The sequence below is a fragment of the Rhinolophus sinicus genome, linkage group LG03, assembly GCF_036562045.2.
Source record: "Rhinolophus sinicus isolate RSC01 linkage group LG03, ASM3656204v1, whole genome shotgun sequence".
Classification (NCBI taxonomy): domain Eukaryota; kingdom Metazoa; phylum Chordata; class Mammalia; order Chiroptera; family Rhinolophidae; genus Rhinolophus; species Rhinolophus sinicus.
In genome coordinates this window covers 177,505,459-177,520,314 of record NC_133753.1, presented here as the reverse complement: position 1 = coordinate 177,520,314, position 14,856 = coordinate 177,505,459, and the positions used below count along the sequence as shown (strand labels likewise).

Genomic DNA, 14,856 nt, shown 5'->3' with positions numbered 1-14,856 from the left:
TATTAACATAAGCTAATGAAGACCCTGGGAACCTACATAAGTTTATATATACATATATATATGTGTGTCTATATATGTATATATGTATATATACATACACATATGTATATATACATATATATACACACATATATGCTTCTCAGTGGAACAGACCTATGGCTTCAATTCCAATTCCATTAAATAAAGTCCTGTAAACTTGAATAAGTGACTATGTTCTCTGAGACTAAGCTCCTTTACCTTGAAAGCGTGGGGAGGAGGATGAGATAATGTGCAGTCGCGTGATGACGTAAGGACTGGCTCAGAAAATGCAGTCGGCGCATGTAAGCTCTTCACACTGGGCCTGCATGAATGTGATCAAGTGGAGTTTGGATTTTTTTTTTTTTTTTTTTTTTTGCCAGGAATGCTGGTAAAGAAAATGGCTATATTGGAAAGTAGGTTGATTAGATTAGTAGTTTCCAAAACTTTTAAGCAGAAATATTTTTATTTTTTTCAAACAAGACCTTGCAAATAAGGCAGATGAAATCTGGATTTTACTAAGCATAGATTTTGTAAGTTCAAGTACATAATAATTAAAAATAAGTCAGTGGGATTTACAGAAACTATTAAGATGAACAGAAAATTTTGAAATCCAGCTTATGGGTGGCAGTTACAGCCTTGTATGGGTTGCAGCATCTCATTTTTTCTGTGAGGTTTCTGGTTGCAAGTATTAAAAAGTCTTGAACCATACAAACAAATAGTTGCAAATGATAACAGTTTAGGACAACTCAACCTGCAATCTCAGGATATTTCTTAATTAAATTGTGTTGATAAGAGACTTATTCTAAGGTTTGTAGAAAACCAAACTAATTTGTGTAAATTAATGCATGGGTGGCCTGTGATATGTTAAAACCTGACATATAACATTTTTTAGTATAAGCATTGTTCTTTATTGCACTTTTAAAAACAGTTTAATTTATTTTTTTAATAAAATTAGAATCAGGCAATTTTGGAAGCTCTGGGATTCCCTGGAACAGTGTTTGCAAACTATAAGATTTCATGGAGTTTCTATGCTTATTCCAAATGTTTGAATCTATGATACTCCTTCTGTCATTGGCTACTTAGCCAATCTGCAAAGGTCACGTACCAAGACTCTTAACGCTCAGTGGAGACACTGAGCGGGTAGAAAAGTTTGCTGTACGTATATGTTATTCTTTGGAAATTCTAAGGGAAGGCTGAGAGGACATAAAGTGCTCAATGCCTGGGACAGAATACGAGCTCCATACATTGTTGACCTGAATGACCTACTTGTCACCACCAGGGATGTCTGTCAATTAAGCAAATAGCAATTCTGTACGATCGAGTTTTATGGGAAAAAGAAATCAGTGTTTTGGTCACAGTAGTAGCTACTTGGAGTGGCAGCAGGGACGTCACCATGCTCAAATAATAGCACAGGAGCCTATAAGAGAACCAGTGGGATGGAAGACGAAGGCTTAGAGGCCAGGTAGGCAGTGAACTTATCTTAATTGCATCATATGGTTTATTCATCCTCATACTAGTTTCAGATGCAAACTAATCACTCCAAATGTAGTTCAATATACTTCTACTTTTAAAACTCATTTCTTTAGTACCTATGGCTATGCTAGGTCAAAAGTAGACCTGTAATAACTGCTTGTAAAAAAATGAAAAACCAAACTGAATCAAATCTTTTTATTCTAACGCTAGTTATTAAGCCTTCAGAGCTCAGCACACACAAGTCCAACCCTCAGGGGATGAGGGAGACTCCACACTATCCTTACCAGGCACCTGTCATATTACTGTGTGGCTATGCTACCTTAGTTCTGGAAGGGTGCTCATTTAGGGTCCAGGGGACCACGGACCTTAGTTTCAGCAAAATAGAGAATGTCCAGAATATAGGAAAGGTAGTACCTTTCAGTGTCAAGTTTTTTGTTTGTTTGTTTGTTTTGTTGTTTTTGAGTCCCTGTGAGAATATACATGAGTTTTGCTATATTCAAATACCTGGCTGAGGAAGCTAAATTGCACCAATCACCAAATGACTTGTTCCTTTAGAGCATAAGTGATATTAAACAATGAGGGGCAAGGTGCAGACATTGTCCATGACAATCAATAGCTATTAGGGTATTTTGGAGTCTCAAAATGGGCAAAGCACTACAGGGTCTTTCTTTCAAAAGCAATCGCCTGTATCATTTTTATAACAGCTCAAATATGTAATTTTCATTCATTGGCCAACATCGAAGATTCCTCTTGTGTACTGTCACATTGGAATTTCGGAAACTTAAAATCATGAAAAATTTGGTTAGTTATATTTTACTCCCTTGTCTCAAATCTCCTTAGCTCAGAAAAATATTTTCTGTTTCATTCCTCACTGGAATAATAGCAAATATCACAGATATTTTGTTGACGTTACTCTCTAGCTAATGGTCAATAATTCTTCTTCATCGCCAGAAGAGAGTATGTAACTGGTACTGAATCCGTGGCTGCACTGCTAAGGCTGTTGCTCCATTCTCCAACTCAGTTTTGGCCCCACCTCCTAATGTGCATCCTTTAGATGCTTGCTTTTCCTTTTTTCACCCTTCTTAAACTATCCTGTACATACAAAATGTTGAGTTCTGGCCCACAGCTGGCTCTCATTTTTTTCTAATGAAGGCATTCCTACCATCTTTCCTTGTGCTTTTCCTTGTGCTGTTCTCCCACATGGAAGAACTGACCCTATTTTGAATGCTTTTCCTTTTCCTTCTTCCAGTAGAAAGACTACTCATACTTAAGAATCAACTGTTTCCTTGAGAGCCATCTTTGAAAATACTCCAAACCCACAATGACCTCATTTTATGAATTTCTGCCAAAAATTACAGCCAGTTCAACATGTTCATCAACAAGCACTTTCCTCAGTAATCAGTTACTGAATTCCCACATGCCCCATTTATCACTAAGTTGCACCTCGGCTGTTTTGAAGTGAGCTACCATGCTTGATAAACTTCTCTTCCATCTCCCAGAGCTCAGCACATACCTGGACATATTCAGTCTTCAACATTTACTCATCAACTTAAACAGATCAGTGTTTTCAACTTCTACAATACAAAACTCCTGATGGCATAATTCTCTTTTTGTTGAACTTTGCAGGGCATCTCAGACTCCTGACATATAAATGCTTTCTGATAATGGCTGTGGCCCTAGATCTGGAATATACTGTTACAGCTCCTTACCTGGATTAAAAACTGGAAACCAGTTGTAGAATTCATTCTTGTAGGGAACAGTGTCAAATTCACTGCACTGCATCTGCCGAAATGTTGGTACCTCTGGGCGGCAGGGGTGGACGTTGCATAAGCGATAGCGTTTTCTTTCTCCAGTGCAGTACTTCCCTCCAAACTTTGGTCTGCAAATGAAACACACAAGCTGCTCTTTAGTTTCCTTAAGGGCAATGTCTTCCTTTAAAACTTCCTGGCATCTGGCCATGCTCATTCCTTCCCAAATCATGTCCCTTCCTATGCTCAAAACTCACCTTTTAAATAAATTCTTCCAATGTCATACATTTTTGTGTTGTTGCCCATGAACCTTCAGTACCAAGTGTGTAGTTACCTATTTCAAAATAGTTTGACCACTTCCCAAAGTCAGTCAGGTGCCTGGTCATCAGCTGTATCTTTGTATTTGTTTCTGCCTCTTCATTTCCACAGTCACCAAACTAGTCCAATCCTTATTTCCATTCCTGTCTTCTCTCTGCCCATCTTTTTTCCTCATTCAACCTATTGAGCTTACTATTACCTGGTGAATTTTCACAATTACCTTAATTATTTTAGTTTCTTGTTGAAAAAATTTTAATGGCACCCAATGGCCTCCAGAATCAAGTCCAGCCTCTTGAGCTTGGCCTTCAAAGCCCTCATGCTCCTGACTTAATTCGCTTTTACAACTTTCGTCCCACACGCCCCTTCATTTGCACACTGCTCCAGTCAAGCTGACTTATTTACTAGTTCTTTCTTGTGCCTCTGGATAGATTCCCCCTCTCTTAAGTCTCTAATCATCTACATACTGCCATGCTTCAAGGACCAAATAAATGCTATGTCCATCATCAATTCTTCCTGGAGTCCTGCCAGAAGTACTCTCTTTTTCCTCTCACATGACACTTCATTATCCCGCTGTATGTACTTCCTGCAGTTACCACTCACACAGATAATTCTTTGACCAAGGGAGTTCATATTCATTGACTCCCTGTAGGAGTTACAAAGAATTGTCTTTGATATTTGAGGTTAGGCGGGTTTTCTACTCGTTATGATGGAGTAACACTCGATGACTTGGAATCTCTCCAATTTATTTCCATCCCACAAAATCACTGAAGGCATGTTACAACACAAACACTGCTGGGTTCTCACTAGACAGCTGACCAATATCAACGATACAGTCTCAAGGTCAATTGGTCATGCATTGACATGAACCTGTGACCTGAATCACAGAACTGAATACGTGACTGTGTTTCCACTGGCATTATTCTCAGTGAACTTAAGCAAACCAGCTACCGAGATCAGACATGGTCACTCACTTAAGGAGACTCTATGACAAATCGTGGCCTCTGAGATGAGAGTAAGGACTATTTTCCCCCTGAAGCCAAGTTACAGAATCATTCTTCAGCTCCTTAATTAGGATGTCCCTTTTCTGATAACCATAGGTCACTGACCATTCTCCCACGAAGGCTAAAGATTGGTAGTAGCTGATACATAGCATTGACAATAGGTCCCAGCGCAAATCACCTATATTTCCTGATCTTTAAAATGGAAACCACCTGTCTGATCACATTGAAATAAATTATAAAAGAAAGATTTTCTGTAAAAATAAAGTATAAGAGATTCCTGGTTTTACATTTTTGAATTCACAGCAACCTTATATTTAAACAAAAGCAAATTTTATCAAGGGTAGATTTTAAAACACTTTTGTCCAAATTCCTCAAATGTACACTTACATGTGTGGTAAATGATAAGATATCATAATAAGGATCATAATAACTACATTTACTGACAAATTTTTACAGTAGTTATTATATTAAACTCTTTATAGGTATTAGTATATTAACCCTTAGAAGAAATTTTTTATATATATATAGTGTATAAACGCATATATACACATGCACATATATACATATACATTTAATAATATATTTGTTAATAAAAAGATGTAAGATTTGGAACTGAGATACTGAGGGAATTGTAATCACATTTATCACTGGCCTTTTCAAAAATGTGATTCTTACTTTTCAACTCCGACTAATGTAGAATTAGGTCAAAGAAGCTTAACACATTTTCCACTTATAGGAGGCATCATACGCACACTTTTTAAAAATTACACTTAGGAACTAGTATACCAGGAAATAATGAAATTAAGAGTGCACTATATTATATGTTTGGAAAACAAGGGAATTTAAATTTAATTCATAATAATATCATTATACAAATTTAAAATATGAAAAAAAATTAAGCAGTTTAATTAAAAAATTGAAAGCCACTTGTGAAGTAACTTCTATGAAATCCTCAACAGGCTAATGTGGAGCTCTAAGGTTTACAAAATCCTTATCTAAAACATTAAAAACTACCATTCTCAAAAATGTGCCTGGGTATTTTCTTAGTTCCCTGAGGGAAGAACAATCTTTTTATAAATTGTACATTCATTATGACTGAAAGAAAGCTACTGTCTTATCAGCAAAATTGTGTCTAACTAGCCTCTCACTGATAGAGTGGGGTTATCTAGAAGGATTTAATTTTATTAGGTTGGTGCAAAAGTAATTGCAGTTTAAAAGGCTGAAAATAATTGCAAAACCTGCAATTACTTTTGCACCAACCTAACATAATCTCCTACAGGCTTTTACATAGATTGTACTTTTAAAAGAAATTTGCTTATTTCTCCAAGTGACGGAATTGGCTTACTTATCAAAGTTCTAGTAAGAATCCAGCGCTAAGCCAAAATTAAACAAAACAAAACAGAATCAAAACTTTTTTTTTTTTTTTTTTTTTTACCCTCTATGAATCTTCAGGTTCCCTTTGTCTTTGGGAGCCCACTAATTTCCCTTAGGAGGCTTGGGATCACTGACGTCACATTAGCCAAGAGCAATCTCCCGGCACTTGTGAAAGGAGAGCATATCACTGGCGGGACTTACTCAGGGTTGTTGCAGAGCCTCTCTGCACTCTGGGCTCCGGCACCACAGGTCCGAGAGCAGTGAGACCAGGGTGACCAGCGGCCCCAGCCTCCGGGAATGCTCTCTGGTTTCTTCCCCACAGTGATACACTTGCCAGCCATACACCACTGGAAAGGGAAGAGCAGGAGATGTCAGGAGCGTTCCCACAGCAAGCTGAGCCAAGAACCCCGGAAGTCCAACCTCAGTGCTCCCTGAGCAAGCAGGCCGCCTACAGTCACACGTCACATGGAGAACAAAGAAGAGCTCAGAAAAGAACTTCCTCCAAGAGTCTTGGGTTTTAGAATCGGGGAATTTCAGGAATTGAAGGGAACGTTATGGGGCCTAGTTACAGCCAATGTAGAAGTGCTACTCAGTGTGGTTGGCAGATCGCATGCCAGAATGCAAAGCAACACATCACTTCCTCCTCTAAGAAAGTCTTGCTATCAACAGCATGTCAGCTTAGTACGCTCAGTAACAGAGTTGTTTAGTAACGTAATTTATTTACTTTCTGGTGCAAGCCCTCTACCTTGTAGAACATAACAAACATTTTTGCAGATGGTACTGCGATAATACTTTTTCACAGCTTCAATGGGTATTTAATGTCAGCAACAGATAACTTTATTCTCCTGGAAAAAGTCCACTCATTGCCAAAAAACACTACCTGTTAAGATGTTGAAGTTCTTTTTAATATCAAGAAAAATTTCTGCTTTCCTGTAACTCTACCCATTGTTTCCAGTTTTGGCCTTCCAAGCGACTCAAAAGAAGAAACCCAGTCTCTCTCCCTCTACAAGGCAATCCTTCAACAACTAAGTCTAGGAGGGTCAACATACAAAAAGGAAAACAAAAGAAAATGCAGCTTGGTTGTTAGAAATGGCCACATTTCCTGGAGGATTTGGGCATGTTTGATCTGCTGCCCTCATTGTCCTCATGATTTCTGGTCACTGTGTATTTTGACCCAATTCTATAATCTCATTAATGGGTCAGGCCATATACAAGCTGCAGAAAGATTCCCACTGGACACCTAAATCCTAGGCCCACAACAAATCCAACTCGTTTTGTGGAGCAGCACGCATTACTCTGTTCTCAGGAAGTCTGGAGACTATCTGACATCTCCGAGTTCTTGGATGTCTGGCTTTCCTGTTTAGTACAGTGGGCAGAACTTCAGGAAATGCAGTCAGGTCAGACGATGAGAAAGAGGGTAACAAGTAGTCCAAATCTGTCATCTGTGGAAAGAAGTAGCCCCTGGCGTGTCCTTTCCAATCTTTAACACAGAGTTGGGGAAAAGTTAAAATGAAGGTTGACAATCAGCTCAGTAGATATTACTGACCACAAACTCCATGGACATTCACCAGGGAAAGATAGAACAGACATTTTGCAAGTGAAGTGTGGAATCAGGGCTCAGCCCTCTCTCCTTAACTGCCTGTTTCCAAGGAAGGTTCAGAAGGTACAGTGGCAGTGAATGATTTCCTCTGGCTAGTTTGTCTATATGATCTCCATTTACCCAGAAACAGCTGCTCTCCAGAGCCTTCTCCCCAGCTCTTCCCAAGAACTCTATGCCCGCTGCCTTCCCACCTTCCTTCCTCAGGCTGACACATCACCTTCTTCTCGCCACATCGCGTCCCATCTGCAGCAGCATCCAGCTTTGAGCGACAAAAGCCTTTCACTGAGCACCACAGTGTCTGACAAACATTCTGGAAAATAAGTATGAGATTGCACATTTTTTATATCTTCAAAACTTGCACAAAAGCATCTCTACAGTGATAGTAAAATATACACACTCAACCACATACCCACAATAAACGCTGCTGTTCTTAGTGAACAAGAGTGATGGAATGTAATCATTCGAGAACTCTCAGTTCAAACTTAATTTGGACTTCATCGTCATTCATAAACAGTGGTCTGTAGATCATACTGGGCAGTAAGAAAATGGAAGATAAAACACATTTCCTAAAAGTTGAGACTGTAATTTCTATACATGTGACACAATATCATTGCCCTTCGGCAGGGAAACTGGTGACATTAGCCATCAAAGGCCAATCCAACACTGCAGATAGAAGGCATCTGATTACAATGAGCTGGGGTGGTTGTAACTTGAGACTACTCACTGAAGGGAATGGAAACTATTCCATCTAGAAAGCCTCACTTATTTACTTACTACTTAAAGTAGCCAGCTTGTTTTATCTGGCAGATTCTAAGAAAGGAGAAAAATCAGCAACTACTGCATGTTTCTAGGAACAGGTAGATTTTAGAGATATTTAGGAGGCAGACTTGGTAAAGTTAGAAGAGAGGGGTCAGGGGTTTTTGCAACAACTTTACCTTCTCTGTTCAGTTTTACTTGTTGTGTCTAAACAGTTATTTATTTCCTCCTCAAAGTTCTTTCTACATGTCTCTTTCTGTTTTTATCTCACTGTACTGAAATTTTTCTATTTGCTTCCTTCACCAGAGCACAATTTCCTCAAGGACAGAGAGCCTGTCTTATTAATTTTGGCGTGTTCATCTTTTTCATCTTATTCAGTCCACAGTGTAGAATCTTGCTTGTCCATGTCTATGTGTTAACAATGATACTTTTACACTAAAAGGCGGGCGTTCGGAGAACAGTCAAGACCCAGAGCACAAAGAAATGGCTCACAAAGGACTTGGGACTTCATTACATGATCAGTGGTGACCTTAAGGGCACAGCAGAACCGTCATTAGATTTGTGTGTGTGTTTTTTTGTTTTCTTTTTTTTGAAATAACTTGAGAAAGAATGTGAATGGGGGAGAGATTAAGTAGGAGTTAATTACAATAGCAATGACAGATGATGAGAGATTGACACAAAACAGCAGCACTGAGAATGACAAAGACAGGGCAGAGCCACAAACTCTTTAGGAGGTTAAATATCAGGGCTTTCCTTAGGATTTGGCTTCTGAAAAGAAAGGAGAAGAATGAATTGGGGATGAATCTCAGACCATCCTTAGGGTCTGGTGGTGTTCTTCACCAGATGGGAAATTCAGGAAAGGGAGCAATTTTAGGGATTAAGTTATTTGCCATGAAGTCTGTAGTTGTGAATCACTGTGATTCATGAAAATCACTATGGAATTTTCTTCACCATCACCCAGTTGCAAAGGATTGCTGGATCCAGACAATGCGAAGGAGGTAGGGTCAAAGAATATAAATGACCTCAACATCCGGATTTCGAAATATTTCCCTGACCCTTCTTCCAGCCCTGTACCTACCTACCAGAGGCTCCCCAATACCCAACACTTACTTCTACTTCCTGGCAGAAGGTAGCATTGGGGCCATACTGCAGCTGGCATTGGTGGTGAACATCATAGATCACTCCAGGGGCAATGACCTTGGACTTCAAGCCTTTCTTTTGGGGGATGTCATCAAGACAGAACCCCCAACCTCGGCTGAAAACAAGTTAATAGGAATGAGAGCAGATGCTTATGATTTCCTTCATCTTTAGTTTTTCATGCAACAGAAACTTCCATCCCTCTAGTTTACTTTCTGTCCTTCAAGACAACTTTATTTCCACAAGGCAGAGAACCCTCCAGGTCCATGGTGGGAGCTGTCTAAAAGGAAACACAAACCACGTCCCACACCATGAGTTCAGATGTAATCTAGGAAATACAAACAGGGGTAAACTTAGAAAGTTATCATATTACCCCTCATGGGGTTTCGGTGACCATTCCTGACATAGCTTGGTTGTTCCTGCCAATTCCCAAGGACTTAACATACACTCCGCTCATAAAGAGCCACCTTGAGACAAGAGTAAATGGGGGTGGCAGAGGGCAGGATGTTCGCCTGGCTGTGGCTGGAGGGCAGAACCCACCTGGCTCTCAGAGTCAGAAAGCAGAAGTGAAATCCACTGCGTTAGATGCCACCCTCATACTGTGACCTGTGAGAGGAACTGAGACTTTTCCAGGCCTCAGGTAAAACTCAAAGTGCTTCCGGTTTAAAGAGACCCAAGTGAGGCTGTCCTGACACACACTGTCACTTACTCCAGGAAGCGGGTGATGTACTCCTTGCTGCACTTGGACCACGTCAGTGGGGTGGGATTGTACTGGAGCTGGCGCGACATGATGTACGGGTGCCTGCCCACGGGCTCACAGTCATTTTCTTTCCCGTCGTGCTGGATGCCAAAGCTGTGGGAAGGCACAAGGCCAAGAATATCAAGGAGGCAGGCATGAAACAGGGAAAAAACCATAGTTTCTCCACGCTGAAAATACCCACGGAGAGCCACCTCTGTAAAGAAGGCATCTGTTTATTAAGTGGGACTTTGAAGTAGGAGGGGGAAGAGCTAATTTTCAACTAAACAGCACAGGGAACAGTTTAGGCACTGCTTTGCCTCAGATATGCAAACGTAGGAGCCATATGGCTACTTCAAGAACTTGTGTTGGGCAGAAAGTGAAGCGCTCCCAGCTTGGCTTCTATGAGTCTAGAGTCAGAAGGGCACATCCTGCCTCAAGCTATCTGCTTTCTCCTGCTGTAGTAACCACAGCCCCAAAGAACAAAACCTTCCTTCTCCCTTTTCATCATAATTTAAGGGAGAGTATGAAAGAGGACGCCTATGGGAGACTTTATCAAAGGCCACAAGCTTTGAGGGGATGGGTTTCTTTCTTTTATTGTGGCAAGAGTCCTCCAATATCACAGACATGAGGGAGGCCTCTGAATTCAGTGGTTTAAAGCAGGGTTTCTGAAAGGAGATGGACTGGGTTGGAATTCTGGCTCAGCCACTTAATGACCTGCGTTACTGAAACTTGCTCAGCCTCATCTTCCTCTGTTAGAAAATGGCACAGTCATCGCAATGTAGGATGAGATTTGAATGGAATCAAGTTTGAAAACCACTTAGCCAGGTGCCTGGCATGTCATAAGGGCTTCATAAATGAAATACATTTTTGATTGCTGCTTTTATTGCAGCTTATTTTCCTTTTCTAGATGAAGAAGCTTAGAGCTCGAGGTTTGTCAAACGTCACACAGTGTGTTAGTTGCAAAATTAGGTCTTCTGCAGATCTTTGTGCTCCCATTTCAGTGTTCTCATCTGGATCTCGCTCCATCGGCTCCTGACCTCCCACTGCAAGGGTTGGCCAGCAGCTTTGAAAGGTCCTAAAGCGCTTACCCGCCCACCGCAGCAGTGGGGTACCGGAAATAGAAGCCAACTCCGACATGTCTGGTGATTAGCCTAGTTCTCAGGAAAACCCCAAGATACCTTCTGAGATCCCAACAAGACTCCCTCCACTGGGGTCTGTTCATTGGACACTTACAACCCAGAGAAGTTGGCTCAGATTTCCAAATCTGAATAGAGGAAATAATGACCTTTCACTCTGCTAGTGAAAGTCAACCCTCTGACATGGAAGTGTGTATCCAACGTGACTAAAATCTCCTCATCAACATTAGCAACTCTTGCAATAGTCCGTGGGGGATTAAGAGACTCTCTTGTATTTTTTTTAATGCATTATGATGTCATTGACTTAACAGATTCAGATCACATTCCAAATGAATATAAAACTCACAAAGGAGTTAGAGAATTAATCTACAAAGTTCTTACCACCCACCCACAAAAAAATGTGACGCAATGAAAGCCTTTTTTCTATAATTAGTAAAAATCCTAAACTGCAAGCATGGTTCTAAAAACGTGCATGAATAATGGTGTTTCTAGGATTGGGTATTCCAGTGCAATAAGCCATATGGCTGGATCCTATACACTGGGTGGCTTCAAACCTATACTCAAAATATAATACACCAGTTGCCCAAAAGCTCATTTTCTTCTGTCTAAAGTTTTTCTTTCACTAAAGCATTTTCCCCTCCAGCTTTATCACCTCTCTCTACTCACATCTGAAGAGAAAAGCAGTGCTACTAAACAAGTATCCCTCTGGACTGTGCCTACTTTCCTTAAATGAGTGGAGCATTCCTATCACGTGGGAACAGTGGGTCAATGAGAAATGAAGGACACGGAAAGCACATGGAGCCATAGGGATTGAAGTCTTGTTTCAGGAAGCTACATTCCAGCAGGTGGGGTGGAACCTGAACAGCAGTGGGCCCTCTACAGTCTGAAAGAACTTACTGGGTTGTTGGATTAACCAGCTTTACTTGGTCTTTGTGTTTCAATTCCTTTCAGGTGGGCCTGCCAAATTGTAGACATGAAAGACAAGTTAATTGCCTGGGTTTCAGGGTATCACTTAGGGGAATACATCTATTCCTTGTTTTTTATTATTCATTTTATGGTGGAGTGGAACAAGCAGAGTGAGAACCATGCAAGCGTGAATGTCAGCTTTTCTAACTCCAGGCAGTAACACTTTTTTATATGCAAATGAGCAAAGCTCTGTACATGACATATACCACAATCCAGAAGTGGGGGTGGTGGAATACTGGATGGATATTGCCTTTTAAGTGTTTACCCGTATCATGACATCTTCATTACATAAAAAGAAAGAATGCTAGGTCCAGATAGTCTTTTAAGTTTCCTCCAAGAAGTCCACCTTCATTGCTGGTAACTCCCTTAGGAGCTAATCAGGGTGGCAGGATGAGACCTAGGTATGGATGGCTGGTATCATCCAGGGCCCTCACAAATGGATTTCGCAAAATAAAAGTGGACTCATTCACTTTGGTCACAGCACAAGTTAGTTAACTCCACTTCCCATTTTGCAGCATATACAATCAGTGATGAAACCAACAAGTTTCCAAGAAATGACGAGGTATTGTTGTTATTAAATTATAACGAGTGTCTCCTTGGGACATTGGCTTATTATATATGTATTTTGGCGGGGGTGGGGGGCAGGGACCGCTTCAGGCCATTTCGTTGATCTGCCCAGTGTTTCTCAGTTTGGTCCACAGCTAATTAGAATTATACAGCTAACGGAAGAACTAAATACCTCAGAAACATCTTTTGCTATGAGCAAAAGTTTCTCAGGAAGCTCCTAAAGTTTTTTCTCCTTTGGCTTTGTGTCTTACTAAATAATTTTTCTATCACTCAAACTCAAGCTTATATGTCTTCTTTCAACTTTCTCTTTCTTACCAGTGACTCTAAACTTTTTTCCCATTTAAAAGACAGTGTCTTATTTAGGTCACCTGTACATGGCCCAATGCCCTCTTTTAAAAAATAAACTTTTTACTTTAAGATAATTATAGAATCAGATGCACTTGTAAGAAATAATACAAAGAGGTCTCACGTATCATTCACCCACTTTCTCCTAATGGTTACATCTTGCAAAACTATAATATCTCAACTTGGATGCTGATGTTGACACAGTCAAGACACAAAATATTTTCATTACCACAAGGATCCCTCATGTTGTACTTCAGAGACACACCCACTTTCTTCCCTCTCCCAACCCCTCCTTAAACCCTGGCAGTCACTAATATGTTCTCCATTTCTATAATTTTATTTCAATAATGCTATATCAATAGAATTATACAGTATGCAACTTTCGGGGTTGGCTTTTTTTACTGCACATAATTGTGTGAAGATTCATCAAAGTCACTGCACGTATCACTAGTTCCTTCCTTTTTGCTGCTGATTAGTATTCCATGGTACGCACCCATCACAGTTCATCTAACTATTCACCCTGCTGGGTTGAAACAATCCCTGGGTTGCTTCCAGTTTGGAGCTATTGAGATTAAGCTTCTATTAACATTCGTGTACAGGCTTTTTTGTGAACATAAGTTTTCATTTCTCCAGGATAGGTGCCCAGGAGTATAACTGTGGGATCATATGGTAATTGCAGGTTTACTTTTCCGAAAACTGCCAAACTGCTTTTCATAATGCTTGAACCATTTCACAGTACCTAGTTCCCTGCATCCTTGCCAGCACTTGGCGTCATCACTATGTTTTATTTTAATCGTTCTGATAGGGGTATAGTAATATTTCCCTGTGGTTTAATTTGCATTTCCCATATAGCTGATGATGTTGAATAGCCTTTCATGTGTTTATTTGCCAGCTGTATATCCTTTTTGGTGAAATATCTCTTCATGGCTTTTGTCCAGTTTCTAAATGTACTGTTCGGTTTTTTACTACTGAACTTTGAAAGTTGTTTCCATATTCTAGATATTAGTCCTGTTGGCTACATGGTGTGTTCGCTTCCGAGGGCTGCCATAAAAATTACCATAAGCTCCATGGCTTAAAATAACAGACAGTTACTCTCTCACAATCCTGGAGGACAAGAGTCTGAAACTAAGGTGTCCGTACACTCTTCACCCTCGGAAGGCTCCAGGGGAGAATCTCTGCTCGCCTCTTCCAGCTTAGGGTGACTCAAGGCTTCCTTAACTTGTGGCAGCAAGATGCTAACCTCTGCCTCCATCTTTCCATGGTCTTTTTCCTTGGGTCTCTCTGTGTCCAATCTCCCTCCCTAGTCTTTGGATTTAGCGCCCACCCTAAATTTACGGTGATCTCTTCTTGAAATGCTTAACCAATTACATCTGCGAAGATTTCTGAGGTTCCAGGTGGACTTGAATTGGGGGTGAGGCACTATTTGAACCACTATCTATGGTTTGCAAATAAAAACATTTTAATCTAATAATGTGGTAACTCTGGAAATCAGATTCCTTCCCTTTCCTACGATTTGCTGGGTTTTTGGTTTTGTTTTGTTTTTATTATTTTAGGCTGCCTGTACCCAGGATCGGCCTGAGGTTTAAACTTAAGGTCTTCTCAGGTCTTTTCTGAGCTTTTCCCTGGGAATGTGTGGTCGTTTTCTAATTGTCCCCATATATGCAGTTGTTTTTGAAAG

The 14,856-nt window shown here is 40.3% G+C and overlaps 1 protein-coding gene across 1 annotated transcript in view; it reads right to left on the bottom strand.

Moving 5' to 3' along the window:
• Positions 1 to 14,856, bottom strand: part of ADAMTS12 (ADAM metallopeptidase with thrombospondin type 1 motif 12) — a 273,919-nt gene that overhangs the window by 106,422 nt on the left and 152,641 nt on the right. The window contains exons 8-12 of the mRNA XM_019737332.2: positions 10,135 to 10,278; positions 9,399 to 9,543; positions 7,750 to 7,842; positions 6,134 to 6,279; positions 3,201 to 3,370 (exon numbers count right to left, since the gene is read on the bottom strand). Of these exons, the coding sequence (XP_019592891.2) occupies positions 3,201 to 3,370; positions 6,134 to 6,279; positions 7,750 to 7,842; positions 9,399 to 9,543; positions 10,135 to 10,278 (698 nt within the window). The remainder of the gene's footprint in view (positions 1 to 3,200; positions 3,371 to 6,133; positions 6,280 to 7,749; positions 7,843 to 9,398; positions 9,544 to 10,134; positions 10,279 to 14,856) is intronic.